The following is a 26845-nucleotide window of genomic DNA, read 5'->3' on the forward strand; positions in this document are numbered from 1 at the left end:
GGAAGTTTGTTAACATTCCTAAACCTGCCAGCGCAAATGCTTTGGATGTGCCGTTGTCATGTCCAGCAACACTATTATGTGATATTTTATTTTTTTTTTAATATTCGATTTACAGATCACATCACAAACTTCGGGTTTCCCACATTGAACATCGGGTTTCCCAAGATTATGAATTTTTTGGGTTCGCTCAAAAACAGGAAGTGTGACATGAATAAAATTTGATTCAGAATTTAGTCACCTATAAAATTTGCAAGTATTTATCTTCATAATTGAGGATGTATTGGTGACAAAAATGGGGTGTATTGGTCACAATTGACTCGTCATGGCTTGTTAAGATTTAAAGTCATAATTGCTTAAAGCCTTTTTTATAGTTCTCAACAAATTGATGTGGCTTTTACTACCTGGATTTCTATAAGAAAATTTAAAAGGATTTGGTAAACTGATAGGGGGTAAAACAAGTCATTTTTTTAATCATTAGGTTGTTTCTGATATCATACTGCTTTACCATGAAGTTCGTAGATCATTTTTATAAAAAGTAGATTAGTCTGAAAACTTGTCTTATTTATTTAGAAAGGTAAAAGCAAAAGGGGACCTGTTAATAATGATGACAGGTCAATTGTTGATAATAATTAAGTAGAGACATAAATAATGACGGAAATGCGATTTTATACAGAGAACTCGTTCGGAACCAACTAGCAATTTATTTTATGCAGTCAGGGGCGGATCCAGAGCAAATTTGAAGGATGGGCAGTTGGTAGTGGGGGCGCTGAAAAATTTTCAAAAATTGGTTACGAGAGTACGCTGTATACAACAATTTCAGATACCTTTTCAGAATAAACAACATAACTTTGAGCTAAGCCTTGAAGCAAATTAACCTATCGGTCCAAGAACCTTTTTCTCATTCTCATTCTTCATTCTTCAAAAGGGGCGCACAATTTCCAAAAAGGGGCGCCAGACATGCTTCAACTCGTTGAGGGAGGGGCAACTGCCCCTAGTTGCCCCCCCCTTAAATCCGCCACTGTATGCAGTGCCTTTTCTTGATAAAAATATTATTTATTAGAACATTCGGGCTCAGAATCATCCATTTTTAATAATATTTTAAGAATATTGCTCAGCCTCAACTCGCATGTTTCTGCCTTTTTTAATGAGTTGCCTGTTTTGTTCGTAACAGAGAATCCCATCACTGACATATCTTGTTGCTTTTGAATCGTGTAAACGGGGTTTAATGCAAAGGAAACAATACCAAACGTCAAAGGAAACAAAATCAAAGCAAGAAATTAGATAACTTTGTTTAACTAGATAAGTACAAAATGTCTATAGAATATAACATGACCTACGTTAAAATATTTTCACTCAAATTACAAACTGCTAATTTAAAACGCATTTGTTTTCCATCTTTTTGTTATTTTGTTATTTATGTTACAGTTGATGAAGCTAGTCTGAGTGAAAGATGAGTACTTGTTTGACCTCCCTGAAACACAACATGGTCCTAAACTTCTACTTGTATTCTACGTTAAACATTGCTTGTAAATTTCTACACAAGTCTTGTTAACATCATTTTCTATTACTTTACGCAGCTCATATAGAGATGACGATTTAATTATCAAAATAAATTTTGTGAATTTATCATATTCATTGAATGATGCTTTCCTGAGGTGGTGCCTTGTTTGGTTAGGCCATATTATTTTGGCGCAGTCGTCAATTTTTAGTTTCGAAATATTCACATTTACTGTTTTATGCGTAGTCTAAAAATTATAATTGTAATCGCTGTAGTACTGGAAGCAGTTAAGGGCCATCTCGGCCTAGATACTTGAATTGCAAAAAAAATTGTGTGCGAAAGCTCCTTAATTCAATTCATCATCAGAACGGCAGAAAGATCATTCTGAAAAGGAGGTTCCCTTTAACAGCACGAGACAAAAATTGGGTAAAACTGTTGCAAAGGAGGAGTGTTATTTGACAGTTGCAAATAGGAAAGCCATGACTTTTGTTTTTTGGCCAAGGTATGTGGAATATCAGCTCGATAAAGTTGGGATTTTTGTTAATCTCTTTACTTATTCTCGCAACAACTACCTGGATAATGATCTCTCGTGCTGGCCTAACCCAATGTCATAGTGGGCCAAAATGTATCTGTCCAGATGTGAAAAATCCTTCGGCTGAACAACGCGAAGATTTTGGTTCGGGTGTCGAACCGAAAAAAGTAGAACTAGCAAAGGAAATTGAAAAATGTAAAGAAGATAAGAGAGAGCTGAGAGAGAGGCTTGACTGGGAGATTTCACGGTCAGACTCTAGAAACAGCGAAGATTCCGAACAGAAAGAAGGAATCAAAAGCTACAGCGAAGTGCAAATTATCGTTGATAATAAAAGGAAGGTTAACGGTTTAAGGGACAGTCAAGAAGTTTATGTACCATTTTCCTTTATAAAAGAGCATTTTGAAATACAAGGGGATTATAGTCGAGAGGATAATGGTGTTTTTGAATGGAAGCATGCAGTTATTAAAAGGTGGACTATACCAAATAAATACCTTGCCACAGGGGAATATGTTGGGCTCTCACAAGCAAATGTAGAAAGAAGAAAAAGGGTCAAGTGCATAGATGGGATGTATGAAGTGCCAGTTACAACTCAGTGGAATAAAAACGGATACTTTTATGCTACTCAGATTGCACAATATGGTTTGGCTCACTACAGCAAATTTTTAATTGAAAAAGATGGAAAGGACAGTGTTGTCCTTCAAGGTGAGAAAAGCCTTGGTAACTGGGCAGAATCAAGTGTTGTGAGAATGGTTACAGATGAGGTTACAGGAAGAACTGTCACATATTTTGATGGCAAAGGTGAGACTTTGTTTTTTATTGGTTGTCAGGAAGGGCATGAACCGGATGGCTAAACATACTGTATGATTTTGGTTAGATGTAGTTGCAAATTGCAGCACTCAACAAGCCATTCTGCAGAGTACAGACGTTCCAATATGCCAACAAAAATCTAAGGCAGTTGGTTAAGGTAAAAATTGGTGGAGAGGGGGCAGTTAATCACCCTTCTCTAGTGATCTAAAAGGGCTGAGGAGCATGTGGGTGATGCTCCATTAGGCTTTTTGTAGTAGACTTTGTCTGATGAAACTCATGTCCTGTTCATGCCAGTGACCTAGCATGACTTTAGGTGGATATTTCACAAAGGGCTCTATAGGGGCTAGAAGATGGAATGTAGAGCTCCAGGCTGGAAAACTTGCATATGCTTGCAGCGATGCCAGACTTCTTGTGCTCGCACCTCACACCTCTAGTGACCCAAAATATCAAGAAATTCATATATCATACCATAGTAATGTATATATGGGCATCAATGCTTGCAGCTCAAACGCTTCCGCTCGCAGCTAATAATGTGCCGTTGGTCGCATTGATGTATTCGCAAAATCATACATGTTTTCCAACCTGGGTAGAGCTAGGCAGTTCTGAAGGCTAAGGTTCTCATTTTAATGCCAAAAAGAAAACAATTTTACTATTGTTTTGAGATGTATTCAGCTTAGCCCCCCTTGTCTGTTTCATTGAGAATATGTTGTTGAGAGTATGCCTTTGATGTATTTGAAGCTTTGAAATAGATTTTCCATGCATACTGTCAAGCTTCTCTTTTCTTGTAGCAAGTATAAATATCCCAAAGGCTACACTTGGAAATGGGCACATTATTCTTTCTTTTGACATGAGTTGGCAGGCAGGATGCAGCCTCACAGTCAAGTTGAAGACAAAATCAGAAAATTCTATATTTATTAATTACATTTACACTAACGATTTAATTTATTCAAATTATCCAAATATATACATTGGCCTTGGTGTTTCAAGTGTGTGGAGAAAAGTCACCCGCGACATAAAGGTAGATTTTTATAAAGGAGTTGCACTTTTCAAGAATTTGAAAGCCAGGCAGACTCACTTTTTGGGTATACAAAAGATTTCACTACTTGGTTCAGGTATGTTTGGCTATTTGAACTTTTAGCCTACCTTTTGTACTGTGATATACAATCTTTTGCTGACAATGTTGATATTTGTACCTCTTTCCCCACCCTCGTTGATAATTTTTCTGCATGAAAAGTCATTCACCCCTAGTTTTAGTTGGGGGATGGATGCAGGGGAATAGCTAATGGGGAGCAGGGGTGGAAGGGTATAACACCTTCCACTCCAAAAAATTTTTTCTACAGAGCATTTCAAAATGTTAGTTAATCGCTTAGTTAATCTGTGCATTGCAAGAGCTCTGAATTCTCACTACTATCCATGTGATGTATTACTTTGTGACAAAAAGCATAGTATTCTTGAGACGTGAACAGACCTAGATTCACTTATCACTAACTGCTAAAGTGGCTTCTAGGGATGTAATTGTATAAGTTCTTTGTCAACAAATGGACAGCTATTTTACAAGACCACATAAACTAAATGAGCTGATACTTTTCAGAAAAGGGAGGAAATTTGACCCCTTTTTTCATTCAAAGTTTTCCTTGCTTCAAAAGGCCAATGGCAAAATTAACTCTACTTTTTGTCTTTGCCAGCCAACCGTCGAATGCATCAATAGGTGCATTATCCCAAACCTCTCGAATCCCCACATCCTTACTTACCACAGAGTTTTTGCTTTAAATTCGAAGCACAGATCATCAAATTAATGATCTTTATATAGGGCATATTGGAAATCTGACAATGTCGACTTCAGCTCATGTAACTATGTTTATGAACGCCGCGAACTGGTTGTTGCAGTTCCAGGACAAAGACGGGGGATGGCCAGTGAATTGCACAAGGAAAATTATTCCGGGTGCTGTGTCTCCTCCAGGTTGGCATTCATCAATGGGATCTGGCCAGGCTATTTCGTTGCTTTGTCGTGTGTATGCATATACAAAAGAACCCAAATACTTGGACGCTGCTCGTCGTGCCCTCAAGCTCTTCAACACATCAGTGGAAGATAATGGGTTCGTATCGACTGTTTTTGGTGGCTATAAAATGTTTGAGGAATATCCAACAAAACCTTCATTTCATGTTCTTAATGGCTTCATCTTCTCGCTGATTGGGTTATTTGATTTAATCCAAACTGATCCTAGGAATAATGTCGCTAATGAGCATTTTAAACAAGGTCTCGATACTCTTTTGTTTATTCTGCCCATGTACGACAATGGCCAGGGAACGTTTTACGATTTGCGGCACATTGCTATGCCGGGGGTTGAGCCGGACCGCGCCAGATGGGAGTACCACGCAGTACATTTAGGTCAGCTGGAACTCATGAAGCGAATTGTTGAAAACCCTGTTTTTGATAAGATTTTGCGGAGATGGAACGGATATGTCGAAGGCATTCCAGCCAGACATAATTGAGACTTTGAGATAGGTAAATCATCGCAGTATAGCTCAGAAGGAGAATCGTGTACGCTATGCTGTATCTGCCCAAGCTTTTCATGGATTGGTCCACAAAAAAGTTAAGTTGGGTCCTTAAAATTGTTAGTTGTTATATCTGTACGGATGCTATCATCCATAAGTTCTGCTTTTCTCAACCCATCACCTCCCTTTTTCCACAACGACCCCCCCCCATTTACTGGTAGAAAAAAAATTCCCGTTGCTAAGTAACTGATTTTGTAAGTTGTTGTTTTGTTATTGTTATTCTTGTAGTTATTATTTCTAAACAAATCTAATAACATGTCATAATTATTGTTTTCATAAAATGATGAACTAGCTAATTTTTTGAATAGATATATACCATCGTCTTTGTAAGCTAAGTTTTTAGGGTAAATATTCATTTTGCAGCCGTGTAAACTTTTTTGTAGAATCTATAAATGCTGTTTTTCTCAAAAGTTTCATTAAAAGCTCCAAACTGTTTATTTTTTGACGTGCATATATTATTTTATATTTTTATGTTTCATTTCAAATTTTTGCACTAATTTACCAAAATTGTCTGAATCTAATATCTGAAATAGTTGCCAATTTCCTTGGTGCGTTCGTCTTTTCTATTCAGAAAGTATTTTAACAATTTATCGTACATATGTAAAATAAGTACATATGTAAAGCTATCTGTAATTCCAGGCATAGGAATCATGAGGTGCGGTCTCATCGAGAGGAAGGACCAGGTCACTGCTCGATAAGCGTAAGCTTCTCAGTGTCCTAAAAACTACCTTTGGATGCTAGGTAGAAACAAATACAAAAAATACATATGTAAAATACTATATCTGTTCCTTAGTGCAGCCATCTACGAAAGTCACCCATGGTGTTGTTAAGATTTCTGGGAGCAAGCTACCTCGAGGGAATAGCGATGAGTGCACAGGGGGGGGGGGGAATGCTTCCCCAAACGTCATTCCTTGTTGGGATTATAGATTTCTAAACTATTTCTATTTTTGTAGAAAGCCTTGGGAAAAAAATCTTGTAGAAACATTCCTATGTCTCCATTGAACTTACAGACAACCCTCTATCAAACAGATATTGTTGTTTTTAATTGGTAACGCCTATGGTGAACAAGAACAGACCATCCCGCGCTGCCCTCGCGAAATTTAGCAAGTGAAAGAAAAGAAATAAACTGACAATATTATAAATATCATACAACTTAGCTACTTAGTTTTAATGATGATAAATATCAATTGAAAGGATAAACAGTTATCGTATTTGAAAATGGCTTTGAAAAAAGCAAACATTTAGTAAACTATTTTTGGAATCACTTTTGGAATGTATCTACATAAGCACGAAAAAACCGCTACTGTGTAGACAAAAGGAGTTCGTTTTCACCTTAGGACTCCATTGGTAACATTCTCAATAGGCAAGCGGCACTGATTGGTCAACCTCAACAGTCATGTGTTCGTGTTTCTGATTGGCCTATTCCGATCCACAAGTATATATATTTCCTAGCGTAGAGTTTTCGGTCTATGTTCTGACGTTTTAAACTCTGAAGAGTGTCAGACGAAAAGCTTTAGTATACTAAATGTTTGCTTTTTTCAAAGCCATTTTCAAGTTTTGTACCACCAAAAGATAGTTATCGTATCAGCGTTACCTGTATCCAACGTTTTGCCACTGTATCATTCTCCATAAGGTTTCCGTGGTACCATAAATCATCATGGTTCCAGAAACATTTCGATGTATTGTAATAATATTTATCTGCTCTGCTACACCAGTTTCATTCACTGTTTGCTGCAACTTTTGCATTATCCTCTGCAAAAAAACTCAGTACCGCTTGCATACATGTTTAGTGTCCGACTCGAAAAGCTAGGCGGGCAGAATATTTTGAAAGCAAAAAGGATAGGACCGAGTAGGCATCATTGAGGTGCTCCAAGATTTTCTGCCATTACAAATCTTTTATCTGATACAACCAAGCATTCTTCCCTTTGTAATAAACAATATGGTTGAATGTGTTTTGTTATATATAATAAAGCAATCGAAAAAAGACCTTCAACTACTCTAATACCGTTTTGCTTTCCTAACAATGTTTAACAAATTTTTTAATCAAATGCTTTTTTATATCCATTGAAAAGTTTTTTATCTTCTCAACAGCACGCTTTTGAGTTTCTTTGGGATGAAATAGCAGATTCTTGGAGCAAACATTGTTGATATAGCCACCTTTTCAATTCATTACTTCGAAAAGCGTGACAATGTCACAGTTAAAAATGTCTTTCTAGCAGCGTTTTTGAAGTCCGACATTTTGGACCCAAGATTGCAACTCAAGTTAAACAACCAAAATTTTTCTGAAAACCTATAAACTTCTACAACGACCTTTACTTATCAATTGTTTCTAAGTCCAAATGTAGAGATATGGCAAAAGGGTATTTCATGATGCCCCCATTCCCATGATATTTTATCGGCTTAAATTTTTCTAGCGTAGAAATTATCCTATAACCTCATTTTCCTTCCCGAACACTCTTTCCAATTTCAAAGTTTGGTTTACGTACTTTAGATTGTTTTGTTTTGCATTATATTTCAAGTAGCACAGCTGACTGGCTGATAAGATTAAAAGGCAAATAGGTTATTATAATTATTCATCTGAAGCTGGTCATGTTATTAGGCTCTTCTTGTTTGTGTGTTCTTTTAAAGTTTGGTCTTATCTTATAAACAAAAGGAAGTGATGACGATTCTACCTTTGGCTATCAATATATAACTGCCACTGCGAAGGAATAAGAATTTGAGAGATCTGTACTGCTGCGAGACCAAAAGTGCAGTCGAGAGGGACGAGTCCTAGGGTGAAATTTGGCGAGGGGTGCACTAGTTTAAGAACCTCTGGTGTGTAAGTATCTACCTTCAATCTCGTTCTTTATTTTGCAAAAACCTTTGCTCATTCGTAGTTTCATATTTTCATAGAATTTCTTGAAAACCGTATGCTTCCTACTTTTGTTTTGATCAAAGCTAGGCCATTTCTGTCCTCATTATTTCGATTTTCCAAACCTCGCGGCCTGACAACTTTACCGCAGCAGGATAGAATTACAAGCAATTGCCAGTTGGATATAGTTGTCTAGCCTTTCAACTACAGTTGCTCATGTAACATTTTAACCATCAATTGGGCGGTAACCAGTGGAATGTATTATTAATGCGTCCATTGTTCAATGTGCCAAATTGTTACTATGGAAAATAGTTAAACTGACTTTGTTTGACAACATTGAACCGACAATCAGGTACTCGTACGCGTCGCTGACCTTTGCTCACAATGTCTCCGCTTCCTCAGTATATCAAAACAGACTCGAACCTTATCGATAAAAATTATACACTTTAGATTAACTTTTACAAATATGAAAATGGACCGTGTTAATAATTATGCTTGTAATAAAGATACTGTTTATAAACATCGTTTTTTCATTACAACGAAAATCTTACATTCTAACTCGCTTGGAAAGCCTTATGAAAAGAATATTTGATATTGATTATATGCATTTTAGGCTTCATCTCCTCCGACATGGGAAGACATGGCACATGCTAAAACTTTTTAAAATTCAACGCCTACTTATATTTGCTTTTTTGGGTTCCAAGTATGCATTACTTATTAATATATTTGCCATTCTCAAGATTCTATCTGTTAGAAAAAAAGTAGGAAGTTGTGAATTATTAACGGTTTGAAATCTATGGAGACCCTTTTTCGGCCTTGATATACCAATTGTTCTACAAGAAGGAACTGTGGAAACATGAAGAATAGTTGAACCACGAAAGCATTGATTTGAGTTCAGGGGGCTTCAGATCTTCCCTAGTAATTCCAAAAGTGTCTAAAACTATGCATTGAACCATCATGCTCATTTTAACCCCCCCCCCCCCCCTCTCTAATCCCCAACAGCCCCAAAGGTGTCTACCGTAATTCTTGTTGAGAAACACTAAATTGTCAGGAAACTTAATGGTACATGGTACCTATTGTTGTAATATATTCTAGTCACTGGGATTAATCCAGTAATAGAAAAATCAGCCCTATTTAAACCAATGCACACAGGGCTTTGATCTTTTATTTCAAATAATCTCCATGAAAAGAGCTAATCAAAATGAAATCTGATTAATAGAATTGGTCTGCTTTTAATAAAGCTAACTTGATGATTTACAAATTATTCAGTGTGAAGAAATTTCACAAAGGCAATCACAAAATTGTTTTGCTGCTGCAAGTCCTAGCTAGTTATAGCACCAAGCAGATCTTAATATCCATCAGAGAGCTTATGCTCCTACCAGCAATTTATTAAGAAGACCTGGTAGTTTATACTTTTAAAAACTGATATTTTTATAGGAAAAGCTTGTGAAATATTATGCAAAGAATGATAAGGCCCAAATACTAGGGCTGCTTGATGGGTTGGACTCCAAAAATGTTTGCAACCACATTGAAACAAATTGAGAATAAAGGCTCCATCAGAGCAAATAAATTTCTGAAGAATAAATGCTGTGTTAAGTATATTTAAAATTTAATAAAGTAATTTTAAAATATTAAAAATGTTTGTTATACAACCATAAAATGTTATCCACAAAACACCTTTTGTAGCCCTGCCATAGGTCAACAAGATAAAACACCAAGAATGTGCAAAATGTACAATATCAACATACATCAGTAAATTGATTAGTTAATGTTTTCTTTTATTTAGATTTGCTGAAGTATGTGTACATAAGAACAGAATTATCATTTTTTGTTTTTTGCTAGTAAGAGTCTCATGCTGCTGAACGAGCCAAACATCATAAGCTTGATACAGTACGACTTTAGTCCATTGTTTTATATCAAATTGAACTTTAAACTGTAAACTTCTAAATATATGCACAGAAATAGTGCCTTTGTGTGTCACAAGCTTCAATATCTTGTCTCATGATTTCTCGGCATACTTTGAAAAGTCACTTTAAAAATTTTTCTTAAAATTATTAATACAGAAGATCTCAGCATATTTTTTTGATAAATATTTTGATTGTGTCTCGAGGAATTTTTGTTTCGAAATGATATAGGCAAATTGTTAGGGGCTAGAAAAATTTCAGTACATTCGATAATAGATGGTATTTTTTTGCTGTTGTTTGGTTCCAAATAAACCACAAAGGCTCGATATCCCTAGCCTTTCAAGATAAGATGCTCAACCTCAACCTAGAATTTGACATGTGCCTAGAAAGTTCTACTAGCTAGATTAAGTGCCAATTCTTCCCAGTTAGCCCTAGTTCTGTTGCCCATCAGTCACAAAGTCCTGTGAGATGTTACAATACTTTGTGAGGCCCCCTGGACCTCGAGGCCTTTAGACAATTTGCCCTCCTTGCCCCCCACTCTCTTCTCGGCCGCGGACCTAATGTACAAAACCTGTTAAACTGTTTAAGATTTCCTGAGATTTAGCAAAGACTTCATCACTCTATTGGAACAGAGGCTTTGAGAGGCGCATTCCCCCCTAGTTTTCAAAAGCCCCCTATTTCTCCCATTACCTTGACTCTTGACCCATCTAACGGGCTAAGAACGAATTCTTTTTATCCGGATATAAAAGAGAATTGAAGCTAAGCCTCTCCATTCATGTTGGGAGAATAAATACCCTGGTTCCCGTTTGTACTTGTATGCAAGAATAAGAAGATGCACGGATTACCTGCGTGAATTGTTTATGGCTGCAAAGATTTGCCTGTACGAACGCAAGCAAGACAAACAATCCTGCTTTTGTTTACAATCGCACGTTAATCATTTTTTCATGATTTCCTTTGCCTCCTTATTAACGTTTTGTATAGGACTCAAATTATGCATATCATTGTATGGAAAATTTCAGTTGCTGTGTTGATGTGTTTTGACTGAAATAAACTCAATTTTGGTTTGCGTTTTTTTATTCACGCGCACATGTGTGTTTCTGACATCATTGGCCTCATGTTTGCCAGTGATATTGACGATTTTTTATGGCTTTTGAAAACAGGGACAAGAAGGAGGTAACTTTTTTATACCTGTTTGACTGAAATTTTGTCGATTAGCGATGCGCTTGCAAAAAATCTAGCAAGATACAAGCTAGCGTAACATTTTTTGTTGATGCAAAGTTTTTGGATTATTCACAGTACAGTTTGTTAGGCTGTTTAAAGCGAGGGGCAAATCACTCCAAGAAAATCTCGTACACCTTTTGTGAAAATCCTATTGTTTTATCTGAAAATCCCCAGAAATCCTTTTGTTTTAGGGAAAATCTCGTACGCTCTTTGCAAGAGTGGATTGCTCCTCGATTTAAAGGAGCTTCGATAAAATCTTGAAATTCACCAGTTTTCCTCAGACTCCCGCCCGAACTTATTTTTTTTCTACAGGCTTGGTTGATTTGCGACCATGTATGAAAAGTGTTAGTGAGGGTTGCTTGTATAGAGTTCTTAAGTAATGACGTCATTATTATAGATTTTCAGAATTATTAAATTCGTATCCAACCCCCTGAAAAAGCGTGATGAAATACCTCTAAACATGCCAAGTCCCTACTGCTGTTATGTGGAAGCTAAAGGGTTTGCTTTTTGCTGCTTTTTAGTTTCTTTGCAGGCTTTGAGTAGCGGATTGCAGAAGAGCTTCCTGGAAAATAGAAGTTTTTAATTACGGAATTTATCATGAAATGTGTTTCAAGATGGGTTTATTTTCTTTATTGCTTATAGCCTAGTGGCGTAACACAGTTTAGGGCACCTTAGTTCGATAACTAAGGGCCCCCGACCAAAAAGGGCCCCCAGATAATTTTTATATCCATGTTTTACAGTCTCGTCGGAACGAAATTCATAATGGGGGGCTGCCTATTGTATTGCTCGCTATTCAGTAAACTAATATACAGGAAATGTAGTATAGTTTGACAATTATTGGGGGCTCCAGCCCCCAGCTCATTTCAAATTTTCAAATTTCGTCAGTTTCGTCAAATTTCTTCAAATTTTAGTCTGTCGTAAAATGTTTGCTTTTTTCAAAGCCATTTTCAAATTTCGTCAGCTGAAACTTCTATAACTCAAGCCCCCCCCCCCCCCCCTGCCCAGGTAAAGGAGAACAATTCTCTGGATCGGATCGGCTTTTCTTGCAATCCGTAAAAGGGGCCCCATTTTAGTTGATTTCCTAAAGGCCCCAGAAGTCTCACCACTGGCATAGCCAGGATTGCGGTTCCTTGTTTGGCAGTATTTAAGAAGTACCTGGCCCGTTTTGGGGATTAGTGCTTTACTCTATTTCAGGGGGAGAAATTTTAATCGGTGTTTTTTGGAGTTGAGTGGCCGGAGTTGAGTGGCCGAGGAAGGATCTAAATTAAAATTGACGAAAAATGATAAAAAAGATTTAACAAAAACAGCCAAATTCTCAATGATTATAAATATCACAAATTATGGAAAATCATAGAAACATCAAAACAAACAGGATATTATCAAAAGACTTTAATTAATATTCATAACAATACAAAAGTTATAAAAAAGTAATTAAATTAATAAAGAGACGATTGAAATTATCCCTAGATGATTATCCGTGATAGTTAAATGTTAATGTTTTTCTTGGGTAACTTTTCCCTCGGTAATACAGTCTGCGGGTTGGGTGTAATTAAAAGAATTCAGCCTTGTAACGAGTTAGCTGCTCTACAAGAACGCGCGTGTTACCATACACCTCGACTTTTCATTTTCCTTGGAGCTGTTCAAGATAGAAAATTAAAATTCTGTTGCAAAAACGAATTTATGTTGTTGACAAGATGTTTTTCACATTTTATTCTCAATAATTGGTAAGTAAACTGGTTTAGTCTGTTTAGAAAGGTCCATCTGTTTAGAAAAGTCCTTTTGATCGAGACTGCTGTTGAAAGTGCCATTTTAATATGTCATTTTTTCAAAATAGAAAAATGATGCCACTTTGCTGTCCAATGAAACGCAGTTATTCATTACAAAGTCGTCAGAGATCGTTGTCCCCCTTCTAGAAGTCCCAGCCTCCTCGTATTTGACATTTGCCTATGATTTTGACGAGATCTTATCAGCTCTATTTCTATTCTAGACGCAAGATGGCCGACACAGAGCAGATGGTAAGCGTATAATTTGTTTTTTTTCATGTTTTTTACGGTTGATATCAATAACTTTCGCTTGCGTCGTGCTCCACGCTTCTTGTTTTATGAGAATGCACTTAACAGGATTAATAGGGCTTGGTTTGCCAAAAGAAAATAAGATCAGCGTAACAACATGCCCTGCCTCAGATAAAATATAAGAATATCAACAATCATGTCTTTGAAAATTTTCTCTCGTGTTAACAAAACAGAGCAGATTTTTTCGCCTTGTCAACCGTGCTGCCAAAAATGTCCTGGAAAACTGTTATGTAGAGGTCTAGAGCTTGAATGCAGAAAAATATTGTTGAAATAAAACATTACTGAGAACATTCAGGCCCCAAATTATCCAAAAAATCAGAACATTGGCCCTCATTGTATGAAGTTGTGTGAAGGACTAAATTTCATCAACTTTATTTGTTATAAGGATAAGAGAGATTTCAGTGAAACAGAGGGGCCTTTTATAAATGTGTCGGTCGATATGAGTTTAGATTTTGAGAGAGTTTCTTTCGAACTTAGATTGTTTATTATACATATCCTTTTATAAACCAATATAATCTTCTTTTTTGGTGTTTGTGTATTGTTTACTTTCTGGTTTCAATTGAATGAGCATGAGCATTAGATTTGTGTGAAATAGGTTGTTTGTTCATAGAATATCTAATTATGAATCACAGTCCTATATCACTCTTTTCCACATCCTTTTCAACAACAACCAAATTGTTTCGTATCATTTTGGCTATGTTTTCCATTCTTGTGTACACGACCCCATACAAATATTTTACAGTATCAAGATAGTAATCCCTTTTGATCACAATTCCTCGGAAGCCAGAGTCTATTGAATCAAAGAAATTTCTGCTTCATCGAGGATTTAATTATAAGGCTTAAATGAGAAGTCAACTCTATCTCTCTAAGCCCTTCTATAGCAAAATAGAGTTGATTTTGCCTACGTATTCATCTGTTCACTTACACATGTTTAGTATAACTTTGAGATTACTTTCAAATGTATATAAAACAGACACCGGTGTAGTCTACGTGCAGACTCTAACCCCCACGAAGGAGGTTAACCTGTGATGTCAGACATTCTGTTGTTGGGCGGTTACTTCCACAGGGCCTAGCCTCAAGGAAAAATGAATTACAATATTAATCTAAGTGAATAACCCGAGTCAAAGTCTTAAAGTTTTCCCTTTTGTCCCAAGAATGCCTGAAGATTTGGTCATCATCCAAAAAAATTGTGCGTTGCAAATTGTTTGTGTCCCTGAGATAATTTATCACCACAGCGTATGTGCGCAGGTTTATATTGACGTTTTTGGCTGGTTATTTTCAGCAGTTATGCATTTAAGCTCAGTTCGTTCAACTACCATTTTTTATGCGTATACGTATCCCGGCATACAGGGCGTCCACAGAGCAAATATTTTTTGAATAGAAGTGCTGCTAATGTCCTGTTTGTTTTACTTAAAGCCTTCCTAGGCTCAACTCGTGTTGGCTGACCCGAGGTAACACGAGCTGCGTTTACGGTGTAATCAAGAGAGTTGTAATTGGGTAGATTGTAAAACAAACGTACACGCGCACGCGTACAATATGCACGCGTACATTGAAAGAAGTAGTTCATTATCTGTACGCATTCGTGAAAGGAAAAGTGCCCTGGTTTATCACTGTTTGTGTTGACATTTAACTGTTCAATTTTAACAAGGTCTTACCCAGAGGCAACCCGATGTATTGAGCTGGTTGGTTGCGTTTACCAAAGGCCAAGTTTTGGGGCGCACAACCCCCCCCCCCTTCCCCACTTTCAATTCGACATGAATCAAAAAAAATTTCAGGAAATCGGATATTTTGGTTCAGGAAATTGATGTGGAAAAGCCGCTGGAAGAAAAAATTTGAAATGCTGTCTAGCCATCACAGATCAAGTTATGTAAAAAACTGGGCTTTGGTCATCCCTGAAGTATGTACGCTGCAAGAAGTGGATGTATGGTTTCTTTTAAAATGTAGGTTCTTTACTGATGTCTTAATAATGTTAGTATTACTTTATTCTTCTTTTAAGTTCAATTCTTACGTATTCTAATTCCAGGCTGAAAATCAGTCAATATCAACAGATGATGGCTCTAAGGATAGCAAAGGTAAATAGATGTTGATTGCAATTGTATGTACCCTTTTGCTTACCTTTATTTTTGGGTGGGGGCTTATTCGAGGGAAGGGGGGAGGGCTTATTTCAAAGTTTAGTATTTTCCTCAAAGGTCGATATAAAAACAACATAATTTTCTCAATGAAATAAATTGAATAGCTATTGTCCTTTATGGGTTTTCTTGAAATAAGATATTATTCTGCAATTATGCTTCCCTCGAATAAGCCCCCATAGGAGCTTATTCAAGGGGGGGGGCTTATTTGCAAAAATGATTTTTTAGGTGGGGGCTTATTCGAGCGCGGGGGCTTATTCGAGGATTTACGGTAGTATTGATACCTTAAAACGATGCCGTAGACCAGAACCAAGGGTGCAGTGGGCAGTGTTAGAAAGTCCACGTGCTATTTCTGGGAATTCTGAAAGTTCCCTCTTTACTTAGACCTGATATGATCTTTTCGAATTTTTGCTCAGAATTTTGGCTTTAATTTCTTACTATTTTCCCAAGCCAGTTAAATCTCAACTCTATTTTCTTTTCGTAGTAGTTGTGAAGTTGTTCGGCTGCAATTTTATTAATATTGTTTTAATATTGACAGATGTTATTGCCATACTGTCATATGCTAAAAATTATTTCCATATTGACTAACAATATTGACTGGTAATATTGCAATTTTGTCGGATTTTACTGTAATATTGACTGGAAAATTGTAATATTGATTGATATGATTGTTCTTGAAAGCTGCTAATAATATTTTTCTTTCAATTAGATGACGATTCGTTTGGAATTGCTGCTGGAAAGATCCCCGATAACGCTTTCTTCTCTTCGAGTGCCCTGAATCAATCATGTGGTGCGAACCAAGCAAGACTTCACAAGCAGCCACAAAAGGAGAAATATGGCGCATGGACCCCCGTTTTCAATGATAAGAATCAGTTTTTGGATATAGATCTTGGTATGCATGTTTGCCTGGTTTATACATAATTGACTGATTGGCAATCACTGTTTACCAGGTTGTCATAAAGTGATCTATGCTGTATAGAGCTAAGTATGCATGCTTGCCTGGTTTACACATGATTGACTGATTGACAATCACTGTTTACCAGGTTGTCATTAAGTGATCGATGCTGTATAGAGCTTAGTATGCATGCTTGCCTGGTTTACACATGATTGACTGATTGACAATCACTGTTTACCAGGTTGTCATAAAGTGATCGATGCCGTATAGAGCTTAGTATGCATGCTTGCCTGGTTTACACATGATTGACTGATTGACAATCACTGTTTACCAGGTTGTCATAAAGTGATCGATGCCGTGTAGAGCTTAGTATGCATGCTTGCCTGGTTTACTCATGATTGACTGATTGACAATCACTGTTTACCAGGTTGTCATAAAGTGATCGATGCTGTATAGAGCTTAGTATGCATGCTTGCCTGGTTTACACATGATTGACTGATTGACAATCACTGTTTACCAGGTTTTCATAAAGTGATCGATGCCGTATAGAGCTTATTATGCATGCTTGCCTGGTTTACACATGATTGACTGATTGACAATCACTGTTTACCAGGCTATCTTGAAGTGCTCGATGCCGTGTAGAGCTTAGTATGCATGCTTGCCTGGTTTACACATGATTGACTGATTGACAATCACTGTTTACCAGGCTATCTTGAAGTGCTCGATGCCGTATAGCGCTTAGTATGCATGCTTGCCTGGTTTATACATGATTGACTGATTGACAATCACTGTTTACCAGGCTATCTTGAAGTGCTCGATGCCGTATAGAGCTTAGTATGCATGCTTGCCTGGTTTACACATGATTGACTGATTGACAATCACTGTTTACCAGGCTATCTTGAAGTGCTCGATGCCGTATAGAGCTTAGTATGCATGCCTGCCTGGTTTACACATGATTGACTGATTGACAATCACTGTTTACCAGGCTATCTTGAAGTGCTCGATGCCGTATAGAGCTTAGTATGCATGCCTGCCTGGTTTACACATGATTGACTGATTGACAATCACTGTTTACCAGGCTATCTTGAAGTGCTCGATGCCGTATAGAGCTTAGTATGCATGCTTGCCTGGTTTATACATGATTGACTGATTGGCAATCACTGTTTACCAGGTTGTCATAAAGTGATTGATGCCATATTGCCGAAGCTGTTCACGTTCGTATCAAAAGAAGAAATATTTGAAAAACATTACCTTTTATTAAGAAATTTTGTTTAAAGTTGATTGCCCGATCGCTCTACCTTTAAAGCTCAAAGTTTAAAACTTTAAGTAGCGCCAATACTTTCAGACGTTAATATTTCGGATCGTAGGAGCGTCCTAAGTTTCGAAAAAAATTTCCGAAATTTTCTGTCTGAAAATATTTCATCAGAAATTTATTCGTTTGAAATTCTTGGGGTTTAATGCATGTCATCCGGCTACATCTAAAAGGTGCAAAATAAGTAAATATTCAATTTTTTTAAGATTCCGAACCTGAATGTTGACCATATTCTGTAAAAAAATTATAAAAATATCTGCATATGAAGAAACTAAAATTATATTGAAAATTGGCTGCGATATAGAAAAGTATACTCTGGCTCCTTCCGTGAATTGATAATTTTTACCTCATCATTTTGTCTCTTTACTCAGGAGAGACCGTTCAGGTTGGTGCCATAGCAACACAAGGACGCCCGGCATACACAGAAGACGGGGGTTGGTATGTGGAAAGCTATTCCTTGGCGTACGGCAATGATGGTGACAGTTTCCAGAATCTCAGAGAGTATGGTATCTCAAAGGTAACTTATTTCCTACTTTGATTGCCATAGTAGACTATGTAAAGACATAGATTTAATCATAAAATTTGAAACGGTCATGATCACGGTCCGATCCGACTCGTGTTGATCGGTCAATGGCAAAGGACTCGTGTTGATCGATCCGACTCGTATATCCGATCCTATTGATTTTGACCGAGTCACGAACCATTTTGACTTAACGCTCCCGAGACATTTTGACCCTGTATGTCTCCTGCCTGTAGAAGTCCGCAGCTTGGTGATTTGTCAAGGGCCTGATCAAGCATAGGGGACTAAATTCATTCGGTCCATTTGGATCTATCGTCAATTGTTATCTTTAGCTTAGCGAATAAATGGCTGCGACTTGGGTTCTTATGTCATCGTTCTGTGCCAAATTCTTGTCCACGTAGATGCCCGACCCTATGGCCTTGATTTCTAATTCAAGACAAACATCATTTTCTCATTCGTACAATAAAGTATGCGTAAGAATTTCCAAACAAAGCTCCTTGTGAATATTTAAGATCCAAGAAACATAATATAAGCCTGAAATTGGTTAATAAATCTTAAATCTGTCAAAACAAAAAAAAGGGTTCAAAATTAGAATCTCAACTGCATTTTCAATGTATGACAATGCCTGTCTGTCGTAGCCCTTTTTTGCCTGTAACGTTCGATTTGGCACCTTTTCATTCTATCCGACCTGTTTACTCTAGAGTATGAAAGAGTTGAAAATTAAACGAAAACCTTGAATTTATCGCAGGTGTTTGAAGGAAATACCGATTCGGAAACCGTCGTCAAAAACCAGCTGAAGAACGCCATCAGTTGCAGATACATACGAATAAAGCCTGTCACGTGGCATAACCATATTGCATTGCGCGTCGAAGTGTACAAACCGTCTGGTGGGTTTTCATTTATGTATCGTTGATTATTCAACATATCTTTGCCATTTAAAATGAATTGATGTTGTGCTCCCTTGAAATAACGCAATCTTCGCGCCTGTCCCTGAAATTCAGAAAATGTGAGATATTTTATACCTGCTTAAGTCTGCGTTTGTATTTCCCCTACCCCTACCTTCATCGCATCTCCCACTTACGTTTCCCCATGTCACACATCAAAGCAGGGACATCACATGCATGGTTTCTGTGCATCAAATACTTTGATTCTGCCCCCGGCTGTGAAAGAGAAGGGCAGTGCATTGCCTCTCCTTTCAGTAATTCTCTTTCGATCTGAAGAAACTGATATACGCGTTCAATGTGTGCACGTGGCTGGTGCCTTGCTAATGGATCTCTCAAAAACGTTTGATTGCATAGACCATGAGCTATTAATTGCGAAATTAAATGCCTATGGTTTTTGTAAAGATGCTCAACTATTGATTTATAATTACCTGTCCGGTAGAAAACAAAGGGTAAAATTAAATGGTTCATTCAGCACTTGGCGAGAAACCTTTGCAGGTGTACCACAAGGATCAGTCCTTGGGCCTCTTCTATTTAATTGATACATTAAAGGGCCACTCCAGCCCAAAAATTTTTTCTGAGATTTTTGCATAAATTTGTAGTTAGTCGAGAAAAAGAAGCTATCGTGAAATTTTTTTTCGAAAAGCTTAACTCGTTTTCCAGATATAGACGCTCAAAGTTGAGAATCACCGTAAAAATACGACAAAATTTTTTTCGGAAAAAGCACTTTGTGACGTATGAAAGGGCTATTGTTTCAACATTCGGCGCTATTGTTATACGTTCGCACTGAAATTCGCACGACTCGGTAGAGACTCGGAAGAGGCGATTCATGTCGGAATCTCGGCTGTCGTTTTATTTATTTTCCTTCATTGCGATTAATGTTCAGCGGAGGCTTCCAGCCAACATGGACTAGTAATTCGACAAATCAAAGATGGAAGCTTTAACCTGAACGCATATCCTCATCTTGGCAACGCAGCAAGCATTTCAAAATGGAATGCTTCACGAATTTTCCGATGTGAATGGATTTCTGACCGAAGGCATTTCTTATCGTCGTGTCATCTCAGGGATTTCCAGGGAGCTGAATAATAATTGATGTCTTAATGCATTAGAAGAAGAACCCTATTCACAAGATGGAAACTTCCCCGTAAGTCACAATTCATCCTTATTATCATTTTACTATGTTGAACGTTTGGCCAAACTGCAGGGTGTAGAGGTTTGGAGGGGGTTTGGGGAAGGTGTGACACGCACCCCCTAAGCAACGCAATTTGCCGGGCTTTGAGAAAAACTTCGTCCTCTAAATATAAGTTTTTTTACAGCCAGTCTTGTGAACTGCCCCCCAAATGGTCAGAAATGTGGTTATATTAAAAGTACAACAGGGGCTCTCAAGCAAAATGTCACATAAAATAGTACCAAAAGTAGAAGTTTGCTACTTTTTTGTACCAACAAGGGGGACTGAGCCTCCTAGCACTACATCCCTCCCAATGATCTGTGCACTACACCTTTGCCCGAGGTATAGATGTGTAAAATTTTCCAGGGTTTGTCTCCTGAACCCTTTTTCATCATGTTCTACCATGTTCTGCCTTCAATTTTGGAGTTCTGCCTATTTCATCATAAAATTGATGCACAATTTCAAAATTGTCCAGATCAATATCCAGGGCAAAAGATCTACTACCCCAAAGATAAAACATGGAATTTACACCCTTGGTTTTGGAAAAAAGATGTGTCATATCCTCATTCTAATGTTTTAAAGGCAGAATTGTTTATATTTGTTAAATTTACCTTTGCTATTCTAGCATTGATTCATATAAGCATGGCCTATATCATTTAAATTCATCTTTGTGTTACTTCAAATTAATATCCTTAGATGCTATTTGCTAAATAGTAACAGTGGTTGCCCTTTCATCCCTAAATTTCTCTTTGATCCTTTTAAATATCTATACTCTGAATGCCCCTGAGTGTCCAAGGTAGTGATTTCTTTGATCATTTTTTGTTTTAATATGACTCTAAAGTAAATTTTGACTGGTATGTTAGTATTTATCCCTGTCAACCTTATTATTCTAGGCGTAAAAAGGTAACAAACTCTTTTATGGATCAGCAGAAAGGATCTTGCAAAAAATGCTAGATGAAGGTTGGAGATTACATGCATCCTGTTATCTGGCTTCTGGCTTTAGGGGAGTGATAGCTTGCCCCTCTCTTCCCTGCAAGAGTTACCACAAAGACCTCAACACATTATTCTGTTTTTGTATTAACATTTTTACAAAGGAGACTATTTTTAAAATTATCAAAATTTTATATATAATTTGGTCATATCTATATAAAGTTTGCAAATCCAGAACTATTATTTCAAACTAGTAACAACATTAGGTAATTTCTAGAAATTTTGCAATAGATTATTGTTTCATGATACTTTTATAAGAACATTTCTCATGTGCAATAGAAATTACAAATTGCTAGCTAGTTCACTGGCCTGATTGTATAGATATTTAAATATATAATTCAATGTAGCCAAGTATTTAAATACAAACATTATATTTATTATTCATAAATATAGCAGGTTGAAATTCTGACAGCTTAAAGGAGCTGAAAAGGCCCCTGTAATAGCTTAAAGGTTAAAAACAAAAATTATATTTACACAAGTATATTGAAAAAGTTGAATTATTAATATAATCTCAAATCCCTTTTTTTTGTATAAAAACACATTTATAGTTTTTGAAAAAGTTGTTTCACTCATGACTAATGGTAGGATTTTAGTCTTGTCTTGAAAGTTTGTATACTTTCTTGTCCAAGCCCTCGATTGTCCTGGTTTATTTCTAATAAGTCATAGTCATGTTGATATGAAGCTCTTTATCCTAATGAATATGTTGTATCAATTCATACAGCTTTCATTCCCGGTATACTGGTTTTGTTTTGGTCTTTCCTCTCGAATTAATTGCGCGATGGTTTTTTAGCTGTTGCACTAAAGGAAGAGCTGATGAAAAAGCGCGAATCTTCTTTTTAAAATCAGGGAACTGGCCTGCCAATACAATTTGTTTTAAAAGCAACATTCCATGAAATGAAAGTCTGTCAACATCCTCATGTCTCTGTCTCGCTGGCCTTCTTTGGCAATTTGACTTCTCTGTCAGAAAGATTCGTGCGATAAAAACTTCCATATTCGATTAGAATATCAAGACTGATGGACGATACTTCTATCTTTATATCGATTCCGGATAAAAGTCTGGCCTTCTAAAAAGCATGCCGCTGCTAGGCCCTGTCTGCCATTTCGCTACGTTCTCGTTGACCCTTTGGACAGCCGATGATACTTGCCGCGAATTTACCGAGGCCGAAAATGCCTGTGACGTCAATCCGGAGATCTCCGATAACACGGTTGAAAAACAATTCAACTCAATGACCAATTTACAAACGCTAATAACTACAAAACGGCTAAAGATATGAAAAAAATAATAACAGATTCGTGTTCAGGAGGTCTGATTACATCGTATTCTGAAATAAAAATTTTTGGCTGGAGTGGCCCTTTAATGATTTATTCTTAATGGTAAATGATACTGCAGTATGTAACTCTACTGATGATACTACGATTTTCTCAGCTGACTGTCAATTGGATAAAGTTTTAGAACGGCTAGAAACTGGTGCTCTTGTTTTATCAAAGTGGTTTCCAGAAAACCTTATGAAATTGAATGCAGGGAAATGTCATCTTCTTACTTTTGGAACAAACCAAGATGACATTAAGATCAAAATCGGTGCGGTCATTGTTGAAGAAAGCTCTGAAGAAAAACTACTAGGGGTGATAGTAGATAAAAATCTTAATTTCAAAAGTCACGTCTCAAATTTATGCAAAAGAGCCAGCCAAAAACTGCATGCCCTTGCTAGAGTATCGCCATTTATGGGTTCTGATAAACTGCGTCTCCTAATGAACAGCTTCAGAAAACCTCAGTTTAGGTACTGCCCCCTAATTTGGATGTTCCATGACAAGTGTGTAAGTGCTAAAGTGAATAAAATCTACGAAAGAGCACTCAGAATTGCTTATAAAGACAGTCATGTTGACTACGAAGCATTGCTGACATTGGATAATGCAGTATCGATTCTCCAACGCAATCTACAGAACTTGATGATAGAAATATACAAAACCAAACATAACCTGAACCCTAGTTTCATGAGTGAGATTTTTGAAACAAGAAATGTACATTATGATTTGCGAACTGAAAATAATCTTTGCATTCCAAAAGCCAGGACAACTTCTTATGGTATAGAAACTGTGAGATATTTAAGGCAAAAACTGTGGCAAACACTACCTCACAGTATAAGACAGTCCCAATCTTTGGCAACATTTAAAAAAGAATTAAGAGCACACCCTGTAGAATGCGACTGTAGATTATGTAAAATATTTATTGCTGGGTTAGGTTTTATTTGGAATATTAAACCTTAAACATTTTTAACATTGTACCATATATTTATTTTATACTAATTCTTCATAGATAGTTGGCCTTAATTAGCTTCTTTATAGCTATTAGAGGTATTTCGCCAATTTTAAACAAATAATTCATTATTATTATATTATTATATAATGGTATACAGCGTAGAGAGTGACCATTGACTGTCAAAGCTTTTTTGTATAGTCTTGATTTCTGTCGGTCCTGAATTGTAAAGGCAGGGCTTGTGGTAAATTACCAAATAAGGACCCCTTATCAAACATGACCTCTGAGATCGGAATCAATTTTTTACACCCCTGTGTAACAAGTCTGGCGATGATTTTTTCACGAGAATAGCATGTAAATATGGCAGGGAACAGAAAACATTGTCTTAGACAGGCAGGGGATGGGTAGAATTTGCAGGGCTGGGGGTCAAAATAATTGAGGTCCAGACGACTCCCAGAAGACTAATTGGGGACAAAAATCTTAGCTTGCAAGGGACGTGGCGAAATGGAAAAATGCCAGTGTCATTCTTTTTCTTGAAAGGGGACAACCTGGTCAGGAAATTTTTCGCCGGCCGGGACGGTTTTCACCGGGCCTGTTACACAAGGGGTTTTTGTTAAGTACCCTGCTGATCAAGTGCCCCCCTAACCAACAAATGGAAGCTTTCTCGAACAAAAATTTAGAATTATTCATTATTAATAGCTGTAATGAACAAGTTTTAGTGAGCGCCCTATTGAATAAGTGTCCCTTCTTATAGGTGTATTTTGGTCAAGGTCAGAATTTTGAATTAACGCCCTGGACGCTTATTCCGCCATCATTTACAGCAAGCATGTTAGATTCTTAGCACGTACTTTTTGTCTTTAAATTTTGTTTAATCTTTATTCCTTTTCCTTATATTTTTATCTTCATTCAATTTTTTAAAATCATCATCTTTACACTTATGGGTTCTGGCTAGGCTGATAATCACCTTCATGTTTGTTTTCCTCGAACCAGCTACTACTCAAAGTTCGAAAAAGCGCTCAACTCCCCAGAGACAAACTTCGAAAGGGTCATCATCACGTGGTGTACCCAGGACAGCTAACAGAGACAATGCAAGTAAACCGGTGCTTGAAAGTATTACTCTGGATGCAAAACAGGGACTGCCAAGGAGGCCAAACGAAGCCGAACAGATTAGTGTTGCCGATTCAGTCCCGAGGCCGGATTCGAAAGAAGTTCTTGTTTTGAACGACAAAAGACCGGACCCGGAAATTCATGTAAAAGTTTCCGAAAACGGACTGAAAGGTTGGTATTTACTTTGAATCTTAGCTTTGTGCCATTTTTCAACTGCAGTCATATTTCTGTTATGCGTTAATCTTCATTTCTTCTTCAAGTCATTTAATTGGACAAGAATGGTGCCAAGATATGATCTGAAACAGAACGATCTTATGAAAGCTATACTTAATCGCTATTACGAAAATAATTACGCTTGCTATATATTGAACTTTGATCCTATTTTTCAATGTGCTTTTCAACTCGAAAAATTTTGTCTTGCTGTTTTAAAGGACAAGAAATCGAATTTTACCCTGATCAAATATAGCTAAACTTTAACTTATTTATGTTATAAGCAAAGGTTTAGTATAATGCAGGGGCCGTTTGGCCACCCTTTTTGTTAAATACAGAACCTTTGTTTTGTAACGAAACATCTTTCATGTGTTCTTTCGACATTAGCAGTCTTTTCACAAATGTCCCTTTGAATGAGACCATCAAAATATGTGCCGACGCTTTGTACCGGAGCGAGCTTAATAGCCCACCATTCCCAGAGGAAGTATTCATTGAACTGATGGAAACTGCAACACGTTCAGTTGAATTCAGCTTTAACAATGAAATGTACCAACAAAAGGATGGTGTCGCTCTGGGACCGGCCTTGGCCAATATCTTTGTTGGCTTTCATGAAGAGCGTTTGTTTGACTGCGACCAAAAGCCAGGTGTCTATTTTCGGTATGTGGATGACACATATACTATTTTCAAAACAGAGGCAGAGTGTGATATTTTCCTAAAACGCCTTAATGGTCTTCACACAGCCCTACATTTTACATTTGAAAAGGAAGAAAATAACTCCTTGCCATTTCTGGATGTTTTGGTTGAAAAATCTGACACTGGATTTCTCACCAGTGTATACCGTAAACCCACATTTTCGGGGTTATACACTCGATGGAGTTCGTTTTGCCCAAAGCAAAGAAAAATCAGCCTCATCAGAACGCTTACACATAGGGCACTGATGATTTGTTCCAAGTCTAAACTCGACTCGGAACTTGAAAAACTAACTAAGATTTTTCTGGAGAACGGCTATTCAGAAGATGTTATTTCAGTTTACATTAAGGAGAAGATAGGAAATTTCTCGGCTGACGTAAAATTTGGTCCTCAAAAGTGCCCGGTCTATCTAAAACTACCCTGGATCGGTAACAGCTCCCTACGTTTTGAAAGCCAAATAAAACAGGCCATAACAAATTGTTTCTTCGCGGTTAACCCACGTGTTGTTTATAGTACAAAAAAGTCCCTTCCGTCCATTCAAAAGGACTGCGTTCCTGCCACAAAAAAAAGTTCTGTTGTTTATGAATTTACGTGCCAGTGTGATTCTGGCTACGTAGGACGCACCACCCAAAGATTGGAGGATAGGATAAAACAACACGTTCCATCTAATATTAGAAACAAAACACATCCCCAAAGAGAACAGCTACCTCGGTCTTGCAAATCCAAAATTACTACTAAAACCTGCGATTCTGCTATCGGGCAGCATTTGCTAGAAAACCCAGATTGTGCAAAAAACTATAATGGCGACATGTTTCGGATTATTGGTAAAGCCCGATCGTCGTTCCACCTAGCAGTTTTAGAATCTATCTACATAAGCACGAAAAAACCGCTACTGTGTAGACAAAAGGAGTTCGTTTTCACCTTAGGACTCCACTGGTAACATTCTAATAGGCAAGCGGCACTGATTGGTCAAACCTTTACAGTCATGTGCTCGTGTTTCTGATTGGCCTATTTCGATCCACAACTGGGTATATATATTTCTTAGCGTAGAGTTTTCGATCTTTGTTCTGACGTTTTAAACCCTAAAGAGTATCAGACGAAAAGCTTTATTTTACTAAATGTTTGCTTTTTTCAAAGCCATTTACAACCTTTGTTTTATGATATTGGGTGAAGTTTGAAGGAAATGAA

General features: G+C 37.2%; 3 protein-coding genes across 5 annotated transcripts in view; all 3 read left to right on the forward strand.

Annotated features, from left to right (window-relative positions):
* The first annotated feature begins 1885 nt into the window (after positions 1 to 1885).
* On the forward strand, positions 1886 to 7102 carry LOC135688416 (D-glucuronyl C5-epimerase B). Its single transcript, XM_065205257.2, has 3 exons — positions 1886 to 2828; positions 3626 to 3949; positions 4648 to 7102. The coding sequence occupies exons 1-3, from the start codon at positions 2003 to 2005 to the stop codon at positions 5328 to 5330; spliced, it is 1833 nt and encodes a 610-aa protein (XP_065061329.2). The 5' UTR covers positions 1886 to 2002; the 3' UTR covers positions 5331 to 7102.
* Positions 7103 to 7668: 566 nt separating this feature from the next.
* Positions 7669 to 26845, forward strand: part of LOC135688413 (uncharacterized) — a 34827-nt gene continuing 15650 nt past the window's right edge. Inside the window, exons 1-7 of one of the 3 annotated variants that reach the window (XM_089114130.1) lie at positions 7669 to 8207; positions 13357 to 13384; positions 15465 to 15513; positions 16280 to 16462; positions 18149 to 18294; positions 19046 to 19184; positions 24641 to 24928. In XM_089114130.1, coding sequence (XP_088970256.1) covers positions 13364 to 13384; positions 15465 to 15513; positions 16280 to 16462; positions 18149 to 18294; positions 19046 to 19184; positions 24641 to 24928 — 826 coding nt within the window. In that variant the 5' untranslated portion in view covers positions 7669 to 8207; positions 13357 to 13363. The other 2 variants (XM_089114129.1, XM_089114128.1) reach the window with 2 other exon arrangements.
* Positions 25281 to 26836, forward strand: LOC148957914 (uncharacterized). The gene has a single exon (XM_089114132.1). The coding sequence runs from the start codon at positions 25335 to 25337 to the stop codon at positions 26595 to 26597; it is 1263 nt and encodes a 420-aa protein (XP_088970258.1). The 5' UTR covers positions 25281 to 25334; the 3' UTR covers positions 26598 to 26836.

This window comes from Rhopilema esculentum, chromosome 19 (assembly GCF_057945365.1).
Source record: "Rhopilema esculentum isolate cy_ngs chromosome 19, ASM5794536v1, whole genome shotgun sequence".
Taxonomy (NCBI): Eukaryota; Metazoa; Cnidaria; class Scyphozoa; order Rhizostomeae; family Rhizostomatidae; genus Rhopilema; species Rhopilema esculentum.